Source organism: Protomyctophum bolini, assembly GCF_963924005.1.
Source record: "Protomyctophum bolini genome assembly, chromosome: 8".
NCBI lineage: Eukaryota > Metazoa > Chordata > Actinopteri > Myctophiformes > Myctophidae > Protomyctophum > Protomyctophum bolini.
This window is the reverse complement of record NC_137869.1, coordinates 21,658,246-21,681,980: the sequence shown is the minus strand read 5'-3', so window position 1 is coordinate 21,681,980 and position 23,735 is coordinate 21,658,246. Positions and strand designations below refer to the sequence as shown.

Sequence of the window (23,735 nt, the reverse complement as noted above, 5' to 3'; positions counted from 1 at the left end):
ACTTTTTTAAATTTATTCTCCCCATTAGATCAGTACAACTCCTTTATACTTTCACCTAGGTTGCAATCAAACTTTGTGAATTGTTATACATTTTGAAATATTAACCTTTTCTAACTTTATTATACTGGAAAGTTATGGAGAGGCAAATAACACCATAAACTGAGTTATATATGCACACACTTACATAGTAACTTCCAATATATGCAAGGGTTCCTGGGCAGGGCAATGAGAGAGACATTAACTGGTCTTTACCTGCTTAACTGGTGGTCAGTCTGGTGGTCAGTCATCGGTCTATCAATAGGAAGTCATTCTAATTTTCCAACTAAATGACTTTAAGTCTCGTCTCCTTCTCCTTCATCATCTTCTCCAGCATCCATGGACTCAAGTCCAACTTCCTCAAAATCCTTCTCTAGGGCTGCCATGTCCTCTCTGGCCTCAGAAAACTCTCCCTCCTCCATACCCTCACCTACGTACCAATGCACAAAAGCACGCTTGGCGTACATCAGATCAAACTTGTGGTCAAGCCGAGCCCAGGCCTCGGCAATAGCAGTGGTGTTGCTCAACATGCACACAGACCTCTGGACCTTGGCCAGATCTCCACCAGGTACTACGGTGGGGGGCTGGTAGTTGATGCCAACTTTGAAACCAGTTGGGCACCAGTCGACAAACAGAATTTTACGGTTGCCCTTGATGGTGCTGATGGCAGCATTGACATCTTTGGGCACCACATCACCACGGTATAGCATGCAGCAGGCCATGTACTTACCGTGGCGAGGGTCACATTTTACCATCTGATTGATTGGCTCAAAGCAGGCATTTGTGATTTCTGCAACTGTGAGCTGCTCGTGATAAGCCTTCTCAGCAGAGATGACAGGGGCATAGGAAACCATGGGGAAATGGATACGGGGATATGGCACCAAGTTGGTCTGGAACTCTGTCAGATCAACATTAAGAGATCCATCAAAACGAAGGGCAGCTGTGATGGAAGACACGACTTGACCAATGAGCCTGTTGAGGTTGGTGTAGGTAGGATTCTCAATATCCAGGTTCCTACGGCAGATATCATAGATGGCCTCATTATCCAGCATGACAGTACAGTCAGAGTGCTCTAGGGTGGTGTGGGTGGTCAGAATGGAGTTGTAAGGCTCCACCACTGCAGTGGACAGCTGAGGAGCTGGGTAGATGGAGAACTCAAGCTTGGATTTCTTGCCGTAGTCAACAGACATACGCTCCATCAGCAAGGAGGTGAAACCAGATCCAGTTCCACCTCCAAAGCTGCGGAAGATCAGGAAACCCTGAAGACCAGTACATCCATCAGCAATAAGACGGATCCTGTCTGACACCAGGTCGATGACCTCCTTGCCAATGGTGTAGTGTCCACGGGCATAGTTGTTGGCAGCATCCTCTTTGCCAGTTATCAGCTGCTCAGGATGGAACAACTCTTTGTAGGTCCCAGTGCGTACCTCATCAATGACAGTGGGCTCCAGGTCTAAAAAAACAGCCCTGGGGACATACTTCCCAGCCCCAGTCTCATAAAAGAAAGTGTTGAAAGAATCGTCTCCTCCTCCAATGGTCTTGTCACTGGGCATTTGCCCATTGGGCTGGATCCCATGCTCCAGGCAATGTAGCTCCCAACAGGCATTACCGACTTGGACACCAGCCTGTCCGACGTGGATGGAGATGCACTCACGCATACTTGTATGAAATTGTCAGGTTCTTGCTTGTCTGTCTCCTAATGTATTATCGCTCCTCTCCCTTGCTCTATATTAGCCTATTGTGGTAGAACTCAAAGTTAATGATTATTTTCATGCTACAACAGACCTTATGTAGTTTGAACGAGTTGTGGTCTCTGACATCACACACAACACAAACCGTTGCTTAATGACACCAACTTGCATAGGTGTGTGAGTCCTGATAGACAAGCTGGCCAAATCTGCTCCACATACGTAGACTTTGTCTGTTTCTTGGTATAGGTATTGTCAGGTATATTTGTCATACATATGAAAACCAACCAAATGAATTGATTAATACCAAAATTATATTCTTAGAAAAGCACACACACAAGCACTTGGGTGGCACCGTGATATAAGTAGCTGCCCAGTGCCCACCACTGTGGAGTTTGGGTATCCGCATCCATCCGCATTCAAATTTGTTAAGCATCTATACAAACACAATTGCCCTGCGTTCATTTGGAGGAGTGGGTCATATTTGTCACTGCACATACTCCTACAGGCTGGGCCGGCACCTGTCAGCACGGACACGGAGTGTTGGGCGGGCTGTGGGAGGAGAAGGACAGAGGCTCGCTTTGTCCTTCCGGTGGGGGCTCCTCACTGGCATATGAGCCAGTAGGATACAACAGCAGTGACAATGCAGATAAGGAATCAATTAATTGGCATAATGACTAAATTGGGGGGTTAAAAAAAAAGAAAAAGTGCACACTTGTCCTCCTAAGTGTTTGTTCTCCTAAGTGTTTGTTCTCCTATTTTTATTTAATATTATCTTTGTTTATTTAATAATCTAATTAATTGAAGGAAAGTCTTAACAAGAGTAATACTATATTTAAAATGATCATTTATCAGTAATAGGCATCGCATCCCACTGATTACAATGAGAGCTGTTTTGGAGTTTATCAATTATTTCTTATATAGTTTTGCCTTGGCAAAATTCAATTAATTAAAAATAAATATTACCATATTGGATCAGGAATGTGACAAGAAATCTTGAATTAAAGGCTTCATGGGGTGAGTAATTGATATTAGGAGGATTTGTTGGGGTGTCTGTTCAGATCAAAAATGATTTCTACAAGATATGCACATTTTGAGACATCATCACTGAATTTTGAAGCTAGCTCTGTGTGATTTTCTTTTCTTTTTTTTTTAGAATGGAAAGACTCCAGAATATTCATAACTGTTTAACACTGTTCGGCATGAAAGTCATCAAACCTAAGATGGCAAAGTAGAGCAGTGTGTTCTCCCACAGCAGAACAGAGAATAGAAGAGATGTGTTTGTAAAGGCCTCTTCTTATCTTGGCAAACAATAGTTAGAGTTTTCATGAATAAGTCCTTAACTTCTGACAATTCAGCTAAAACTTTTTAAGGGGCAATGACTGAGTCTGTTCATTTCATTTGTAATTTTTTTCTATGATTTATCTTTGGTAATAATATTGGATTAATGTTTGGGAACGAACACACACACACACTCTTATATAGATATATAGATAGTTGTATGTTCCCGAAACAATGATTTAGCAGCCATGCAGTGACTCTGAGGACCTCTTGGGGGCACGGACAACCTTTTGATTTGTTTTTTTGTAAATATTTAGTGGGCTGGCTCTAGTAGAGAAACTCACATTATTTTGATGTTTGGTTTGTTTATTTATTTGTTTATTCATTCATTCCCAAAAACACTGGATCAGTCCAGATTTTTTCATGCTTTAACCTCCGTTGCATTCAGAATTTAAGGTTGATGCATGGTGAATGAAACTTTGAAATATTTAACTTAGTTTAGTTTTAGTTTAGTTTTTTGCTTCATACTGAATTATGAACATTGCAAAGCACTTTGATGAATGCGCTATAGTAATGCATAATTTCCCATTCAGGGTCTATCAATACGAAGTCCTTTTAAATGACTAATCCTCTTCTCCTTCATCCTCTACATCACCCTCAGTGGAGTCCATTCCAACTTCCTCATAATCCTTCTCTAGGGCTGCCATGTCCTCTCTGGCCTCAGAGAACTCTCCCTCCTCCATACCCTCACCTACGTACCAATGCACAAAAGCACGCTTGGCGTACATCAGATCAAACTTGTGGTCAAGCCGAGCCCAGGCCTCGGCAATAGCAGTGGTGTTGCTCAACATGCACACAGCCCTCTGGACCTTGGCCAGATCTCCACCAGGTACTATGGTGGGAGGCTGGTAGTTGATGCCAACTTTGAAACCAGTTGGGCACCAGTCAACAAACATAATTTTACGGTTTGCCTTGATGGTGCTGATGGAAGCGTTGACATCTTTGGGAACCACATCGCCACGGAATAGAAGGCAGCAGGCCATGTACTTGCCGTGGCGAGGGTCACATTTTACCATCTGATTGACCGGTTCAAAGCAGGCATTGGTGATTTCCGCGACTGTGAGCTGCTCGTGATAAGCCTTCTCAGCAGAGATGACAGGGGCATAGGAAACCATGGGGAAATGGATACGGGGATATGGCACCAAGTTGGTCTGGAACTCTGTCAGATCAACATTAAGAGCACCATCAAAACGAAGGGAGGCTGTAATGGAGGACACAACTTGACCAATGAGCCTATTGAGGTTGGTGTAGGTAGGACGCTCAATATCAAGGTTCCTACGGCAGATATCATAGATGGCCTCATTATCCACCATGAAGGAACAGTCAGAGTGCTCTAAGGTGGTGTGGGTGGTCAGAATGGAGTTGTAAGGCTCCACCACTGCAGTGGACACCTGAGGAGCTGGGTAGATGGAGAACTCCAGCTTGGACTTGTTGCCGTAGTCAACAGACAGGCGTTCCATCAGCAAGGAGGTGAAACCAGCACCAGTTCCACCTCCAAAGCTGCGGAAGATCAGGAAACCCTGAAGACCAGTACACTGATCAGTCAGTTTGCGGATCCTATCCATCACCAGGTCAATGACCTCCTTGCCAATGGTATAGTGTCCACGGGCATAGTTGTTGGCAGCATCCTCTTTGCCACTGATCAACTGCTCAGGATGAAACAATTGTCTGTAGGTCCCACTGCGCACCTCATCAATGACAGTAGGCTCAAGATCTACAAAAACTAATCTTGGTACATACTTTCCAGCCCCAGTTTCAACAAAGAAAGTGTTGAAAGAATCGTCTCCTCCTCCAATGGTCTTGTCACTGGGCATTTGTCCATTGGGCTGGATCCCATGCTCCAGACAATAGAGCTCCCAGCAGGCATTGCCAACTTGGACACCAGCCTGTCCGATGTGGATGGAGATGCACTCACGCATTTTTGTAGGGTTTAGACACACTTGACAACAACGGATTCTCTTTCAATGGGTCTTGGTATCTCGCACTCCTCTCGTCTATCTCTCCAAGTTCTCACGATTTCACACTTTACCTATCTTGTCCGTATGGTTTGGTTGAAGTCAGTGTCTGAAAGCATTTACACCCCACACCACCTTATGTATAGCCTAACCAATTTCTGGTCTGACGTCACACACAACACAAACCATGCAGACTGCTGCATTTTTCTGAAAAACACATAAAATGAATCATGACTTGAGAAAATTGGAAGGCATGTTTAGTATGTTGTTTTTGATTTAGTGAAGCACTGAATCTCACACGCAATAAATACATGTCTGGATTTTACATTTTATTGTCTTCCAAAACTTACCAGAGATGTATTCTCATGTATTCTTTGTAGACATAATGAAAACGGAAAAATGTGAATAAGAGTTATTAACCAAAGTAGCTACAAAATAAGACAATAAAAGCATTCACATTTCATTCACAAAGTAGTACTACAGTAACCAGTGAAAATATCTAGCTGCCCTGCCAGCGGCACTAAAAACAATCAGCCATGTTGGTCCAGCCATCCGTCCGCCTGCCTGCCACGATCTTGTGACCACTGAAAAGTAACGTGACCACTGGAAAGTAACAGTTTTGGAGTGCAGGGTCCAGTACAAAGATGATGGCCTCTTCGGCCTACAGAACAATGATGGCCTCTTCGGTCTACAGCACAAAACCTTTCAGCCTTTGATGCTGTATGATAGAACATTGCATGTGTTCAGTGTTCGTAAAGATGCTTTGAAGTCTTGTTGCATGAATTCAGTGTCAGTATCCAGCTGCTTGGCCCAACTTCCTGGAATCTGATATCGCTGTGATGCAGCCACCTTTCCGTGATACTGCATTGACCACATTGAAGGCGTAATTTAAATCCTTCACTTTGTGTCCAAGAGCTTTCAGCCCCTCTATCACCACCTAAGAAACACACACGCGCGCACACGTACACGCGCACACACGCACACACACACACACACACACACACACACACACACACACACACACACACACACACACACACACACACACACACACAAGAAACTACTGTAAATGTTGTAGGATTGTACTTCAATAGTCTCTATCAGACTGATTCTAAAATCAAGCATATTGGTCAGTGTACTAACAAGTTCCTGGGATTACATAGGAATAATAAATTGGACTGGATGTACAACTCTAAGGCCCTTTTTGTAACTAGCTCCTCACCACTCGCCCTACACACTTCCACTCGGTTTGAGCATAGATATAAATAATAGAGACGCAATGCAATGCAAATGGATGGAAGGGGAAGGTGCGTCTCTATTATTTATATACCTATGCTCAAACTGAGTGGAAGTGTGTAGGGCGAGTGGCGAGGAGCTAGTTTAAAAAAGGGGGCTATGCTTCATCATAAAAGCTATATTATGATGTGCTGCCATCACCAAAAAACCTACATCAGTGGTATGGCGAGGATCCAACCTGCCCCCTCTGCCCAGCTCCAGTGACTCTCAGACACATCATGTCTGGTTGCAAGACCAGCCTCACACAAGGCCGCTACACCTGGAGGCACAATCAGGTCCTCAAGAGCCCTTGAGATCAAGAGGAGTGCAACAAACTCCTTACCCCCAAGAACAAGCAATCCCATCAAAACGACAATATTCATCCGGGAGGGACAAGAAAAGCCCAAGCATCCTCCAACAAAGCCAGAAACTGGACACCTAGCCATGGCCCGGGACTGGAAGATGCTTGTCGATATTGGCCAGCAACTCATTTTTCCACCTGAGATTGCTTCCACCAACCTTAGGCCAGACATGGTACTCTGGTCCCCTTCACGCAAGTTTGTGTACATAATAGAGCTCACAGTCCCATGGGAGAACTCTGTTGAGGAGGCCTATGAGCGCAAGAAACTGCGATACACAGAGCTGGCAGCAAACGCAATTCAGCGTGGCTGGAATGCAAAAGTCTGTCCAGTCGAAGTGGGATGCAGAGGATTTGTGGCTTCTTCCACCATCAGGCTACTGAAGGAACTTGGCATCCATGAACTCCATTCAAACCCCTCATATGAGGTATGCGGTCAGCTGTATGGCTGGCTCAGGGAAGAGGACGCCCCTGCCTTGCATAGTCATGGGACACAAGCTAAGGCTTGATCACCCTTTAGCTGGCCACCTTTGATGAGGGTGTATATAGAGTTGGAAGGCCGAAACACCCGCTGATTCAAAGGCACACTACTGAGGATTTGTCCCAAAATTGACATCATACCCTAGTTAAGAAATACACCTCCTAATGCCACTCTTAACATCAAGGCAAATCGCATTTGAGCCCACACCATCTATTGGCACAATGGACAGTCTTAACATCACGTCCCGTGTTTTATGATTCTATGCTCAAACTGAGTGGAAGTGTGTAGGGCGAGTGGCGAGGAGCTAGTTTAAAAAAGGGGGCTATGATCTCTACAGGAAGGGACAGAGCACGCTGTTCTTCCCAAGGAGGCTCAGGTCCTTCAATGTGAACAAGAGTGTACAGTCAGTGTTCTATTCTTTGCAGTGCTTTGTTGGAATACAAGATGACCAGAAGGTCCTAGCACCGAGTTGAACTGGATAATTTGGGTTTATCTTATCTTATTAAACAACCAGAGTAGGCTACAATGTATTTGTAAGTCATTCACCAATGCTAGACAGTTATAATAAAAACAGATTACCTTATCAAAGCCATCCTCAAACATCACGTTGTTTTTGGCATCAACATATACAATTCTGTCAGCAATGGAATCTTTAAGATTCATCCCCAACCACAGGTGATTCATTATAGACTGGAGAAAAAAAAGAGTTTCAGAAATACATCTCACAGATATTGATATTGTTATCATAATCATGAAATGCAAATGTTTAAAAAGACTCAATAGGAGGCAATCAAATAATCTAAAATCTAAAATAAGTCTGTATTTGTAATTATTGTACACTGTGGTTCTGCAGGAGACTATAGCTATATGTATAAGAGGTCTGTCTCTGTTTCCGGAGCTAATCTTGTAAAGCGCTTGACTGAATAAGCACTACCTCCACTAATATTATTATTATTATTATTATTATTATTATTACATTTATTATTATTATTATCCTTTTTTACATATACACTTATACTTTTTAAAATACTTAACTTTCATTCATTTTATAATGTAACATATTAGGACAACTAAATTAGGTACATAACTGACTTACCAAGGCCATTGCTGTAGTTATCATGCTTCCCCCGGACCCTCCAATTACAAGAGTTTCTCCAGTCCTCGAGTCAAATATCACTGGAGCCATTGAGGAAGGTGGCTGTTCTCCTAATGCAAAAGAAAAAACAACATTTGCCTACATCAAAAAACAAGGAGAAAAACACAAAACGATAAAAAATACCATTTTAAAATGCTGTGGCATTACCTGCCCTCATGCCATCTGCTCTCCCACAGAAGTCAACCAGTTCATTGTTCAGAATTATGCCAGTTCTGGGAGAATAAATGGCGGAGCCAAAACTATAAAATAACATAACAATGTAATATTAGAAAGCATCAGAATTGATTCTTTTGTAACTGAATACATTAAAGATGATATTGTCATGTGTATAATGTGTTGTAAAATCAATGAAAAAAGATGTTGATGAAATAATACATCCACAGAGCTTTTAAGAAATGTTCAGAATAAAAGTATTGCTTTGTTTAGCTCTATAAACTGATGGTCACACTATCTATGTGCATGTGGGTAAGGTACTTTTTTAGACTAAATATATTGTTGCCATCAAATTACAATGTTTTCAAATGCAAGATTGCTACAGTTTGCTGTGAAGGAGCATCATCTAGTGGCTGAATGTTAACTATTGAACCTTTAAATAGATTCACAGCAAGCAGCTACTACTGGCCATGTGTACTATTGTTTGCAGATGTTCACCCATGAGCTTTTAGCATAATGAAACTGCAGTCAGTTTCAGTATGCTAAACTTGCCCACCTCACCTCAGTGCTTATATCTGCGTTCCATTTGTAACTTTACAAACAATGTTGACATTGACAATCAAACAATATTACTATGGGTTAGTAATAAATCGGTCGTTTCAAGCTGCAACCCAAATCCCTCCCAAACGGTTGTCTGCGGAAAGGGTCCTCAGTGCAAAAAAGGTTGTGGACCCCTGCTTTCAACTCACATTTGATTAATAGTACTTGTGACAGACACAGCAGAACCATCCTCAGCCAGGACAGACACATGTGTGGTTCCCATGCGGTCAGAGGAAGGCTGTATATTGTAGTACGAGTCATTGTGTGTACGGTCTGTGGATATCATTGCCCTGATGTGGTCAATGAAGTCTGGATCAATCAAACGAGTTGCATTCTGTGAATACATAATGCCAGGATGAGCTAGTACTGTGGCATCTTACTGTTTCTAATGGAGATGTAGTCATGATGATCAGAGATAGCCTACGTCTTGGGACATTCATTCATACATTTCTTGGGCTTTCTTTCTTGCTATCATTTTAGCAGACCTTGTACTGTACTTCCCTGTGCTTGTCCATGCAAACTGTTAATAAAGTATTCAATCAATCAATGAAAACGGCATTGCAGAACCAATGAAAAACGATATATATTATTATTAGGAAACTATTGTTATTTAAAGCAGTGCAAGGGCCTGAGTTTGTTAAGTATACTGTTTTCCCCCATGTTATAGCCCATATGTGAAATAAGTTAGTGTAAGTAAATCATTTCTCATGTTCCGCACCTTTCCAGAATTGAAGATAGGATCATAAATACTCTTCCTTTGCCCGTTAGCAAATTTAGCTGCCTCAATGTAACGCTGGTATGTTTGGATCTTCTCATCACCAATTAAGGATTTAGGTGATAGGTGGAACCCTAAGTGAAAGCATTTCAGACAACTGTCAATACTGTCACTGAAATAAATGGAATAGAATGACTGATTAACAAATAAAACTTTGAACAATAACATTGTATGCTTCGTAAAACGGACGGCAAATATAGTAGAAGAGGCTACTGGGTGCAGGGTTAGGACTTTTTGTGTTATCCTTTTAGCCTAAATGATTTACTGTACCTCTGTGCCATTTACATTTTTGACTAATAAAAGTATTCAATCAAAATCAATCAGGTGTAACATTCTGCACTGTGATTGCCACAGTCACTGGACTACGCAGGGTCTATTGAACAGTTAAAGAGACCTTCCATGAGCTTGACAATGAAGGCGAGCAAGGCTCCCCCAGCAGGAGGTGGAGGGATGTGCATTAAGCCATTTTCCAAAGGAATTGTCCATGCCTCCTCTATTCGAACCCGGAAAGAACTAAGATCCTCCAATGTCATACTCCCACCTAGCAGAAATCAGGAGGAATAATAAGATGGTAAGATGCAAACTGTTGACGTGTCATACAACTGATCGGCATAGGACATTTAAGAACATTTAATACACTGAACATTTACATTTTAAAAGAATTTCAGTTTTCCATGTGTCTATGAAGTGACAGTACTTCGTTAGACACACTGGAGTCATTTTTATGTGCAATGATGTATTATTCCCTTTGTATTTAGGGTTTCTTCCTGGAGGCTGAACCCTTGACAGTCAAATGTGCCAATGAAAAAAACAGGAATATAGTGACATCACATTATCAGCCCCTCCCCTCACCACCCACCAGGCAAACCAGGCATGAACCAATGAACTGGTGGGGGTGCCCACATAAAAACGACATTTTAACAAATACTGTACACTTTTTTGAAAAGATTCTTCCTCCTTATATAACAGTAAGACCTGATGATCATGTTTTAGGGTGGAAAAAATCATGGCACTCCATCTTTAAAGAGTATAAGTAAGATTCATTCAGATTATGTATGATTCAGAATCATGAAACACCCCTAGTTGTCACATGCTACTTAAAGCATAAAGAACATCAGTAGTATAGCACCCTGCTGACATCTCACCTGCCTCTTTAATGTCTTGGATCAAGTCGAGTCCTATCTTCCCAGTGTAGAAGGCATCAGCCCCTTGCTCTGCTATGCTTTCCATGGTTTCTGCCAGCTTAGGGAACTTTAAAATATCCCCTTCATTCATAACCGTCTTGTTCTTGTTACAGAACAACTCACTGGAAAAGAACATCCACAGAGTCAGAGAGCAAAATACTTACTATAGAAAATAAACCATAAACAGAATCCACATGCAACAGCAATACAATGCACATGACTATGTGCATGGATGCCTCTGCTCTGCTGTCGGTGTGTGAATGTAAAGCACTTTGACTATAGAAATGCAGACCATTTACTGTAATGAAATGTGCTACTCTCAACAAGTGTCTCTTTAGAAAGGCAGTGATACCAGTTTATAATCTATTTTAAAATGCATTTCATCCACGTTTTCTAGACAGCTCATTTGACACACATTTGATTTGAATCTAAAAAGTTCTTCAGGTATGTGGGAATCATTAATGTAAATCACTTCGAGACTTCAGGAAAAACCTACACATTGTGTGCTGCATCTAGAGACCTGAATGACAAATTAATCACAGCTGGCTTTCTTTCTTTGTCAACATATTTTTTAAAGGCTTTGGCAAACTTGCATTTTGCTATTACATTATGAAATGCAAGATCATCACACATGGAGAAATACTATACCACAGAGAGGAGTTCTTCACAACTGGTTCTATAAGCCGATGTTTCAGGACGCCGGCCAAAAAGGGTGGCAGAGAGAACCCCTCCCTGGCCAGCTTAATGGTGGGTTCAAATAACTGGGACCAGCGCAGCTTCCCATAGCGTTTATGAACTTCCTCATAACCCCGGAGCTCTCCAGGAACACCAATCCACTGGCTGCCTATAGTGCATGCCATAATAAAGAACGGAGAAAACAGAAATAAATCATACACTACAATTAGAACAAGAAAAATCTAAATTAAATTCTGTTTAGATTCAGTAAAATGTACAATTCCCAAGTGGGCTTACTAGTTTTAGTATGATTTTTATTTTTTTATTGTTTAAGAATGTTTCATTTTTTATTTTTTATTTTTTTCAGTTCAGTAATAGTATGGCGCCCCGTCAGATTGAAATTGATGACCAACTAACTATCTTTGATGGTCAGCCTTTATGGTGCGTTACGTCTCATTCAGAAACTTGCCCTATAAGCCGGGATGGGGATTTCCAAGCAAATAGAAACTACAGCCTCTCTCTTCCTGGAAAATTAGCAGGCTGAAATAGAAGCCCTTTTTCTTGCAATTAATTAACAAGTTAGACATGTTTGAAATGACAGAACCTACAGATGTCGTCACTGACTGATAGGAAGGTTTGTGAACTGTCCACAGCCCTCCTGAGACACAGTGGTTAGACATAAACGGTGCCACCTTATAGCGAGCATTAGTGAGAAGAACCAATCATATGAAGATAGATCCTGAACATGGGTGAATTGCTCCTTTAAGAAACTTACGTTTGTGGACTTAACCCCACAAAACTGCTCTCAGTCAAGGCACTTGATAATAAATCATGTTACTGTGACTGTCCCATTTTGATGCATCCACAGACCAGCTGTGCCCTTTGACAACCTTCAGGGATTTGAGCAAATGATGCCTCTGAGATTGACCAGCGGAGGACTCTCAGAGGTCTTGGTGAGTGCAGAGAGGTCAGGGCAACAGGCCTGTTGTCCTGACGGCCAGTGAACCATGGCTTTAGTTTCTGGAGACTGGAACTACGGTTGTGAAACGGTCTGTTCTTTTGACAGAGAACAGCGATTGAACCCTTGTAGGAATTCTATGAGCAATAATAAACAACAGGGAAAGTTGCGCAAAGGGGGTTTGGTCCCCACCCCCCCACCCCCAAGTAAGACATATGGCCACCATGTGAATATTAAGGTCAAGGGCTTGTAGACTCAGCATGATGTCAGAGCTTGTCTTTTACTTAAAGTTAACACGCTGGGGAAACATTGATCTATTTAAATAGCTAATAAAGATTAGTCAACTCCCGCAACTGGTGGATCAATAACCATAGTTATTGATCCATGGTTTGCATTTTAACTGGTTATTGTGTTCACTTGTATGTGAGATGTATTGTTTTGAATGGTTTGTCATACTGCTCTCTTGCCCCGATCACTCTTGGAAAAAAAGATTTTAATCTCAAAGAGTACTTTTACCTTCTTTAGTGCTGTCATTATTAATAATAAATTAACTAATGTTATTGTATTTATGCTAACAGTAAAAAGTGAACCAAATGATATTTCTCAGCAACAACATAAATGATAATGATCATTGACAATGAGGGTAATGTGAATAAGGATAATAACAACAATAATAATGTGTAATCTAACGGTTATGTAATGCTATCTCTACGGTGACACTGGGAGGGGGGGGGGGTTGGTGTAGGATGCAATTCTCATATCTGACTTTTGTTTGTGAATCTGTTAATGTAATGAGTATTACGATTAATTTTCTGTTGTAAGTAGGGTAGGCATTTATAAGCTTTTAGCTTCTGCCTACTCCTTTTGATCATCTTCATGTTTTTGGTTTTGTTTTCATACCAGCTTACGTTCATTGTCTAAACTAAAAAAGGGACATTTCACTTTCAAATAAAAAAAAGTTCAAATATACTACACTATTCACAATTGTTAGGGCCCAGCACCTGTGCCTGCATTTATTCCACTTGCCCGTTACAATATAAATTACACTATATGTTCTTCTTTTTATGAGGGGGTGGGACCTTTGCACTAATATGTAAGCACTTTTCTGCAAGTGTCTCAGTCATCAGCATGGTGAAGCAGAAACCGAATTTCCTGTGGGATTAATAAAGCTCTACATTCTTAAGTAACTGCAGGGCAATATTTCTTTCTAATGTGCATTATTGAAGACAACACATATCTGTTAAACACTTTCCATTATATACTGGCAACCACAATTACAGCAAGCAATTGTGTTTTTAGATAGCATACAAAATGTACAAACTAAAAATACATTTATTTTATGTTTGCTTATTTATACAACAACCACTATTCCTACCTGTGGTAAGTATCATGCTGGTCGGGCAATCTTTAAGAAGATTAGCCTTGAATGACTGTGGGACAGTCTCTCTGGAGTTGAAGACTTTTACTGCACCTATAGCAATAGATATAGATATGATAATCTAGTTAATGATTACAAATGGCAATTGACCATATTCTCACAGCAGCTGTTTTGCGCTTACTTCAAGTTCACACTCACCGCGTAGGCTATGATGTAAGAGCAAAGTGGCTGCCATACTGTCAACTGGGTTGGGTAAGGGTCAAATTAGTACAAAATCACACCATAATGTGAAGTGAGCGGTGGCTTTGGAGTCAAGCACAGTTGTTGACTTAATAGAATGTGTAATGTCTGTAACGCGCAAATATATATATATATATATATTTAATATTAATATTAATATTGAGATCGTACTCAGTCATGCGGGCAGGCGGGCGGGCGGGCGGGCGGACGGACTGACTCAGTCATGTATACATACATACATACATACATTCATTATGGACAGACGCACATAGCTGTGCATAGGAGACTCAAAGATATGGTGAGTGACACCCCACCCCCACCCACACCCACCTGTCTTATCCTTTACAGTGAAGATGGAGCCGCCCCCAAGCCCCATGCTCTGGGGATTCACTAAAGATGTGCACAGAAGAGCTGCAATGGCGCCATCTACTGCTGAGCCTCCCTGTAGCAGCATATCTCTGAAAAAGCAAAATAATTAGAAACATGTGTTTATTGGATCAACTGAGTTTCTGTGTCAGCTAACCAAACACACATCATGTTAACTACAATAAAAACTGAAACTAGGTATGGGAAATATTTTGTTAACTTAATTAAAAACTAGGCTTAAGAAGGCATTAAAAAACAATATATAAATATATATAATACCTTCACCTATAACGGTGTTGTTGTTCAACATTAAGCAGGGTCCCTTGTGACTGTATAGTAGTTTGGTTCCCAATAAACTTTCTCTCTCTCTCACACACACACACGCACACACCACTCACGCACTGTTGCACGCGCACACACGCACGCACACACACACACACACACACACACACACACACACACACACACACACACACACACACACACAATTAATGTGTTAACTGCATTATCACCCAAGTTATTAAAGAGTACGCCTGTCCCATCAGGTTTGAGAGGCTGCAGTGTGTGCAGCTTGGCTAACGTTAGTTATTGTTCCAACTTCCAATAAAGTGGATTCAGTCATAGCCAGGGAACTGGCTAAACAGGTTGTATTGTGTGTGTGTGTGTGTGTGTGTGTGTGTGTGTGTGTGTGTGTGTGTGTGTGTGTGTGTGTGTGTGTGTGTGTGTGTGATGTGTGATGTGTGTGTGTGTGTGTGTGTGTGTGTGTGTGTGTGTGTGTGTGTGTGTGTGTGTGTGTGTGTGTGTGTGTGTGTGTGTGTGTAATCCACGTAACTCGCGAACCGTTCGCCCCACTGACTTCAAATTTGACACACCGTTCGTCCACACTACCACAGGGAGTGCAGTGCCCGGCCTTGAGTCCAGAACCAGCACAAAAGCTTCTGCACAGGCTCTGAACAGGGCCCAAATTAGCCAATTGATCACACCTGATCACCCCTAGATCTCCATATATGGAGCTGGGCCTGACATCACAATCATGTTCTCACATCTGCATAGACTCCATATTTGGGCATGCCTGACAAAGAACTCCATCATTTCCAACTTGCATCGTTCCAAGTCTCTAGTAGTAAGATAATGAGTGACATAAAATAAATACCAAGTGGAAAAAGCTGCATTTTGTTATACCAAGTCATAAGAAAAGGAATAGTGTTTAAAGGAGTAATAACTTAGGTAAAGAGTATCTTATTACACTTCCTGAGTAAAAGTAATGTTGCTTTAGGGTGCAGGTCAGAGGTTGTGGAATAGTAGCCGTATACATCCACACAGGCATGCACGGACACATGTTGGTTTTGCAAACTTTGGGGGACTTAGGATAGTGTAAACTGTAAATCAAAGTGTCAGAATTACAATTCTATGAGGCAAGTTCAAACCAGAAGCTAAATATCCTGGCAGGTCTCATACAGCATACCAGAAGCTCACTCACCATGCTATTTTCATTTTCCCCCCTTTATATCGAAGTAGTCTGAATGCTGAATGGACTTTTCATGGAAACGTACAGTAAATGAGGTGATAGCTCTAATTTAATGGAAACCATGGGGAGAAAAGAGAGGTTTTGAAATAAGAATTCCAAGAACCTTTACCATCATGCCCCCTTAACTTATAACCAGCCTTCACTGGTCATAATAATGAGGGTAATAATAATGATGATAATAATAATAATAATAATAATAATTATTATTATTAATCAGTAAAAAATTCATAACATTTTTTATCTATAGAATCTTTAATAATGCATTCTGTTACTAAATGAAAATGATGACTATATATGACTATATTATGCTGCTATTCTGTAGTTTTTGTTGTTCCACCATTTATTCTCCCAGAACTGCCACCATTCTCAACAATGAACTGGTTGACTTCTGTGGAAGAGCAAATAGCATGAGGGAGGACAAGTAATGTCACAGCCTTTGATTTAAAATGGTCTTTTTCAAGTAATGTCTCTTTTTCTCTTTTGGTGCACCTTCCTATGTGATACTGATTTGAGGACTGGAGAAACGTGTAATTGGAGGGCCCGGGGGAAGCCTGAATAGCAATTTGGCTTTGGTATATTATCCAGTACATGTTATTTACAGTTCTGTGGAACCATGAAGGGTCAAGGATTTGTAGAACTTCAGGTGGAATTAGTGGAATAGTTTCTAGAACCACTTCTGAAAGGAGCAAAATTAAGCCTTCAGTCTTGTGTTAATGATGAGAAGAACATGGAAATAATTCATGAAAATCTAGATCACTGGTTCCAGTGGGTCCCCAGCAAATTAGTTGATACATCATCACAATCATTTAATCTCTTTATCCATTTATATGTTGGCTATTCTAGATGTACAAACTCACAGCGAGTCACTTCGTGCTCAGCTGCGCTGCAAGCTTGTACATCTGCTATTTTTGAGTTGAGTTTTTGAATATATATTTTATTTATTTTGTCCTTCTGGTGCGACGGGTGGTCTTTGGCACTTTCAGATAGGGTCCATGGCCAAATACATATCAGTTTGACATGAAAACAATTGAGAACCACTGCTCTAGATTACATGACACAGAGAGAAACTGGCTTCCAAGTTCATTGCCAAGTGAGGCAGAACAGACACTCAATTCAAAACATATGCTGTGCTCAGGAAGGGAAAAGAAAGACTCTGTGGAGTTGGTGCCGCTGGACAAACCCATAATGTAGCTCCAGTACGTGAAATTGCAAATGTCATGGAGGATATTTGGGCTTTATGAGAGCAAAAGAATGAACACAAATGCTGTGACTGCAGACTGCACTTGAAAATCCGAGAGTGTACAAATGTAACCAAATGGATCCATAAGTATTAAATAAGGATAAGGCTTTTATGTGAAGGTGCATTCTATATTATATACTGTAGAATAGATGCACCTCAGTCACCTCACACAGAGGAAAAAACATAATTTCTGCCCGGCAGAGTTAAGGATATAACAATTATACTATACTCATATACTGCATGAGACGAAAGTGCTAGAGACTGCAATTTAGAGTACAACTTTACTGTACGTGGGTTTGACAATGAGAAGTACAGTGTTTGGAATAATCCCTTTAAAATCTGTCGCTTGCAAAACTACTGTGGCAAGAGATGGACAGTGACATCCATTTCCTCTCATTGTTCATCAGAAGCAAACAGGATGTCCAGGGTCAGATTGATGACATGTGATTACATTAGATTAACTCTGCTTCAGTCAAGCATACAACAAAGTCTAAAGTCTTTTTACTACAGGAAACAAGAAAATAGAATACTGCTGAAAATCTAGGCAGAGGGCTGAGAAGGTGGGGTTTAACATTTTTAAATAGAACTAACGGATACAGGATAGTTGGGCAGTCATGGGGGGCACCAGGGACCCGGACATTTCACTTCGTCCGTTCACATTCGCCGGCTGCCAGGTGCGGCTGCACTAATAACTTTGGGGCAGGCCTGTCTAGAGTTTGAATGGACAGTAATCAGTCAAAAGGGAGACATCAAAGAGGAAGAACGGGTGAGGGATCAACATATGGAACAGGTCAGGCGTGACCATATATGGAGGTGTGACTGTGACCGACCGCACGACTGGCGGGAAATGCAGGTTTTCATAATGAACTGCGACCTATGGTCCCACAATTGACATTATGCACTTTATGCTCCTCTTTTCTCTCTATCCTTTTTAACTGCAATCATGCAGTTATATGTGGGGGTTGTTCTCCATAAACAAATATTCTAATGCGCTAGCCTGTGACCAAGTGTAGACTGCAGACGTAAACATGTTCTGTACTAGGGTTCCACAGCCGGCCAAAATCATCCTCTCGGCGTATGGCTTGCAGACATTTTGTCCTTTTAATAGGTTCTGTTATTTTCGATGGCAAACGTATAAACTTTAAATCTGGATTTTTAGCCTTATTTTTTGTGAAAATTTTAACATAGCAGCCCTTCGGTAGCCTGATTGTCAGACTCTCCCCCTGGGCACACCTTAGCGGACAGCCGCGGACAGAAGAAGCTGTCTTTCACGTAATTTCCTTGTTTTTAGACAGCTGGTGGATGGAAAAGAAGCTCCACCTCCGCGGCTGACTGCCACGACGGACAGATTCCCGGAAACGCTCTCCTCCGAGGCAGTGCCGGTTCTAGGCCTTTAGTGGCCCCAAGCAACATAGTATTATGGGCGCAAGCCACCCCGGGTCCAGAAAAATCTGTACATTTGCCATGAAAATGCTTCAATCTGGTGCACTTTGTGATCAAAATTAAGAAGCTAGGTGGGGGCCACATGTGGCCAGTAGCCCATGTAAGGGATAGGGCAGGTGGAAGGCCCATCTCTATACACTGACACGGAGCAAGACAGGAACGCCCATAAACGTCACATCCGTTTTTTTACCCTGGGCAGAATTTTCTATGGCTGCCAATGCAACTTTTTCCAATCCTTAATCACATACGGACAAACATCTATGCCGATAATATCTAACTTGCGGAGGTAACATGCCTTGTCCACGGGCAACAGATCTTTCAACGTATGGCATTGCAAATACGTTTGATAATCGCTACTCTGCGCAATATTGTTTTGGAAATGCCGCAAATTGCATTGCAGTGAACGAGAGGAAATCACACTTCCCCTGGGGGTGGTGACTCCGCCCTGAATATGCGTTGTCGTGTCAGTGTATTCTGATTGGATGAAGACTGGGCCACCTAGCCAAAAATGAAACCTAAGGTTTTTTGACCCCCAGCCAGGGGTTAACTGGGCTACTGGGGACAGGGAGGAACTCCTTATAACTCTATAGTTTTATCACAACAAAACAAAAAAACAAGTGATATTTGAATTAAGTGAAATCACTGAATATACCATCTTTAAAAAGTAAATAAATTGCAAAATGGTCTTAACTTAAGTAGGCTAATGTATAGAGAATGCACGGTACATAGTCTACATGATCATTATCAGACTTAATTTTATCATTCAAATTATTTTTTAAGGACTGGTAGAAATTTGTAGCAATTGTAGAAATATTAGACCACATTATAGGCCTACCTACTTTACTTAAACATGTAATTTCTTTACATTTTTAAATGGCAAATTTAACACACCAATTGTCACCAAAGGTGCCCACTCTAACTTGATGCCCACGCCCAGCCCACCTATCCTGTCCGAACTATGACAACTGCGTAGCGTATAGCTTTCAGTTGAACACATACAATTACAAATTATTTTTGTCTACCATAATGATAACGTAATGGACCGTCACCTTCGCCATGAAGGAAAAAAAACAACATTCACGCAATATGAACTCAACTCGCCATGAAAAGAATTAAGACTATAAATTGTTACACAGTTAACCAAAATCGGTAGACCTATGGAAAAAAACAAAAAAACAACATTGGATATCGTTTTACACTTAGCCTACTTAATTTGTTTATTTAGTTATTTTAGCTATAGGCTACAGCCTGTTTAATCAAAATAAATAAATAAATAATTACCTGCCAATCTCAGAACAACGCTGTGAGTCTGCAGCTACAGCAGCGCGTTTGAAGGTGCCGTGGGAACAACATCGTTTGTCGACCAGCAAGGCAATGCACACACACATGATGAGAGCGACTGCACAAAGTAAGACAACACAGAAAAGGCATCTCTGCCAGGGCTTATACTTTATAGCCATTAATTGGCGTTCTGTGGGGGCGGCAGCCGGCAGGTAGGTGTACCTTTTCCTGCAGCTAGTAGACTTATGATCTTTTCTATCTGTCGGTGAGTCTGAGTGTAGGAACGAACTGTGATTGTGGCGCGCGTGTGCGGCCAAATAAACTGAATGAGCTCTGAGGTTGCTGAAACCCCTCCCATCCATTTGGAGCCCACTGTCCCCCACCAGCCACCACTTAGCCTACTCCATATACGGAATTACGGATACGGACGAAGTGAAAGTGAATGTGCGTCTTGTGCGATTTGTGTGTGGGGAAAAAGGGATGTACGCTGGAAAATCGGTCACACTGGAAACCCACCGTCATGGCATGCCATGACAAGCCCAAGCCCCGCACCATGGGAGACTGGGCCTTCTGCCACTTCAGCTACTTTATCAGTGGCCTTTTTAATACATCTGCCAAGATTGACTTATTGATGCATTTGTGTGTTTTCTTTTTTGGGTAGGCCTATGGCATGCATAAAGTGAATGGCAGATCGAGTGGCAACTGGCGAAGTGAGTGACAAAGTGAATTTAATGTTGTTTAAAATAATTTAATGCAAGGACTCAACTGTCAAGGCCAGAAAGTAGTTTTTTTGTCACTCAGTATAGGCATACCAGCACAACTTCCGGGTATGATGATGATGTCACACGCATAGGCCTACCCTCTATAGGGGGTCTCTTAATTACCATGATCTGAATTAAGTATAAATGTCATTGTTTTTTGTTTTTATTCTTATTCTAAATAAGAATGTTCTCCTGAACATGTCGGTGTAGCAGCAGACATAAGCTGATTAGGTAACACCTGTGCAATGACACATCACTACGGATAAACGTTTGATGATGTCACGACTGTGAGCAACAGATTTTACAATGCGACAAATTATGCTGTGGTCTTTGCATATTTTGCATCTGCCTGCAGCATTAGGGAATTTCTTTTTATTCAGCTTGACAGCATACCCAACACGTACGGCATGCCAGGCCAGCATGATATAATGCCAAATACTCCCAATTTTTGCGAGAATCTCCACACACACCGCGCACACACAGACTTGATACTGAATAAAATTTGACCTGGCATCAACCCCATACTGTAACTGAAGCCAAGCTGCCTGCCAACACAGAACGGTTTCAGGGAGCAGAGTCAGCCAGATTGTAGCTGTGTACAGGATGCTGGAGGGTATAAAGCCAAGAATCTGACAGCTGACATATTTATCAACATAAATAAATCATGTGATTATAGTGTGATTATAAGACAGACAAATGGTTTTTTCTAGTCAAAGTCAAAGTCGTACAATTAGTCACACATTACCGCAGTGAAATGTCTTCTCCGCACTTGGCGCGATGAGCTGCAGCGTCCACTGCGCTCGGGAATCATTGGCTGATTTGACCCCTAATCCAACCCATTGATGCTGAGTGCCAAGCAGAGAGGCATTGGGTCCCATTTGGTCTTTGGTATGACCCGGCCGGGGATCGAACCCCCGACCTCCCAGTTTCAGGGCGGACACTCTAACCACAAGGCCACTGGCCATTGTTCTACCATCCTTCATTGCTAGGGAGTGCCAGTAAAGCTGTTAGAAGCTGATACAAATGTAGCATTTACTTATTTACTTATTTATTTAATGCACCAAGGGAAAGAAAAATATAAGGAACCAAGAGAGGATATCTTATATTTCCACTCTTAGTTTGCATTGCACAGTGCGCTCAGTGCGCTATTTCCGAACGCGCCCCTGTCTCAACATCGTGTGACCTTTAGCTGCTTGACCCAGTGTAAAACACTCATCTACTTAAGCATATTGATATCCATGATCCGATGACCATCAACTAATAACACTTTCCAATACTTTGTGTGTGCATAAAGGATCAAGTCAAACCAAGACTAGTCAGATCTGGAACGAACGAGGTCATCCTCTCTGTAGCTGATGATGTTATTCACCTGTTCCCTGAGTTAACACGTTGCAGGTTCTCTCATTTTACGTTGATTTTAGTTGAACTTGCTGTCTTTATCTGCTGTACAACATTGCCTTGAGATAGTCTTGCTTCACTACCCAGCAAGCCAAATGACGTTATGATGACGTCCCCCAGTGACTCCGGTGACGTTCAGGACTAGGCCAGATCACAGCCCATATGATCTTTACGTCATTTCCAGGACATCTTCACCAATTGAAATAATAAAGCTTATTCTGCGCCAGATCTGACTAGTTATGATATGACTTAAGTTGATGTGGCCTCGATCGGACTCTGTCTCATCCAGGGACGTCTGTCTTAGTGAGCAGAATTTATGTTGGTTGAAATCAGGTGATATTCTGGGCCAGATCTGACTAGTCTTGGTTTGACTTGATCTGGCCCCAATAGAGACGTCACTAATTCGTCCAGGTCCTGACCATGCTGGCTGGGTATGGTAACATGAAACATGAGACCCCATCTTGTTGAAACATGCTGTTCATGCTGTTGAAATGTTCTCCAGTTCTTGACTCAACCATTAACAAATAAACTCCTCCCATGACTATATAAAGTTCAAGTTGTGCATGTGTCTGTTGGTGGCAGGCAGGCAGACAGATTATGCCCTGATATGCCTGACATCAGCACAAATTGTGCTGATGACAGAATTTGCACATTCAAGTTCAACAAACAAATATCTTTAAGATGGTTAAACTGTACTGTAGATAAGTGAACAATAGCACACTTGTTTGTAATATAATGCTGGTGGAGTGTACAGTAGATAACATTTTCCTTAAAGTTGACCGATATGGTGTGTTATTGTGACCGCAAGTCGCATTTACTATGAAATCGTGCATCAGTTAGTTAGTTAGTTAGTTAGTTAGTTACCGTAGTTACAATTAAAAGGAACCATGGCTCAGTGGTCCAGGCACCTTGGCTGGTAATCCAGTCTGGCAGTGTTCAACTCCCGATCCCGACGGCCTTTACTGCATGTCTTCCCCCCATCTCTCTCCTCAGCCTACTGTCTGTCCCTCCATAAAGAAATATACATATATAATATATATAAAATAAAGGCGAAAGCCACAAAAGTGTAAACTTTAGGTGCCAGATTTTGGAGTTGGTTCATTGACAATGAATCAGTGACTATTTGTGTTTGTGGGTTGCTTCAAAGTACACCACAACAGGGAGTTTATCCAACAATCCGTGTATAAAGAGAAGCAAACATAACCAAAGTGTAAAAAAGAGCCCTTTTATGGAGTCTTCAGTCATTCTATAAATGACTAAATATTGCCATCTATAGGTGGGAAAAAACATATTTTGTTGCATGGTTAAATTCTAAGGTGAACCGAAATAATGTTTTGCTAGAATAAATGAGACAAATTTTGGATTGTTTAGTTATTCATATTAGAAAGGTAAGAGAGATGGGTATTAATTAGACTGTTTTTGTTTCCTTTTTAGCAATATAGCTTAAAGTTACAGTTAACAGCCT

The 23,735-nt window shown here is 41.5% G+C and overlaps 3 protein-coding genes across 3 annotated transcripts; all 3 read right to left on the bottom strand.

The window, feature by feature from the left end:
• Positions 1 to 332: 332 nt before the first annotated feature.
• On the bottom strand, positions 333 to 1,694 carry LOC308320148 (tubulin alpha chain-like; the record flags this gene model as incomplete). The annotated part of the gene is made up of 1 exon (XM_080770466.1): positions 333 to 1,694. One exon carries the CDS (start codon positions 1,692 to 1,694, stop codon positions 333 to 335), a length of 1,362 nt encoding a protein of 453 aa, XP_080626592.1.
• A 1,934-nt stretch (positions 1,695 to 3,628) lies between these two features.
• On the bottom strand, positions 3,629 to 4,984 carry LOC308320147 (tubulin alpha-1A chain-like; the record flags this gene model as incomplete). The annotated part of the gene is made up of 1 exon (XM_080770465.1): positions 3,629 to 4,984. The coding sequence occupies one exon, from the start codon at positions 4,982 to 4,984 to the stop codon at positions 3,629 to 3,631; it is 1,356 nt and encodes a 451-aa protein (XP_080626591.1).
• Positions 4,985 to 5,375: 391 nt separating this feature from the next.
• Positions 5,376 to 20,407, bottom strand: ggt5b (gamma-glutamyltransferase 5b). Its single transcript, XM_080771145.1, has 12 exons — positions 20,112 to 20,407; positions 14,584 to 14,711; positions 14,011 to 14,106; positions 11,651 to 11,846; positions 10,964 to 11,124; positions 10,213 to 10,359; positions 9,762 to 9,892; positions 9,193 to 9,377; positions 8,438 to 8,529; positions 8,231 to 8,340; positions 7,714 to 7,824; positions 5,376 to 5,957 (listed from the first exon to the last, which is right to left on the bottom strand). Exons 1-12 carry the CDS (start codon positions 20,288 to 20,290, stop codon positions 5,811 to 5,813), a joined length of 1,683 nt encoding a protein of 560 aa, XP_080627271.1. The 5' UTR covers positions 20,291 to 20,407; the 3' UTR covers positions 5,376 to 5,810.
• Between the last annotated feature and the right edge of the window lie 3,328 nt (positions 20,408 to 23,735).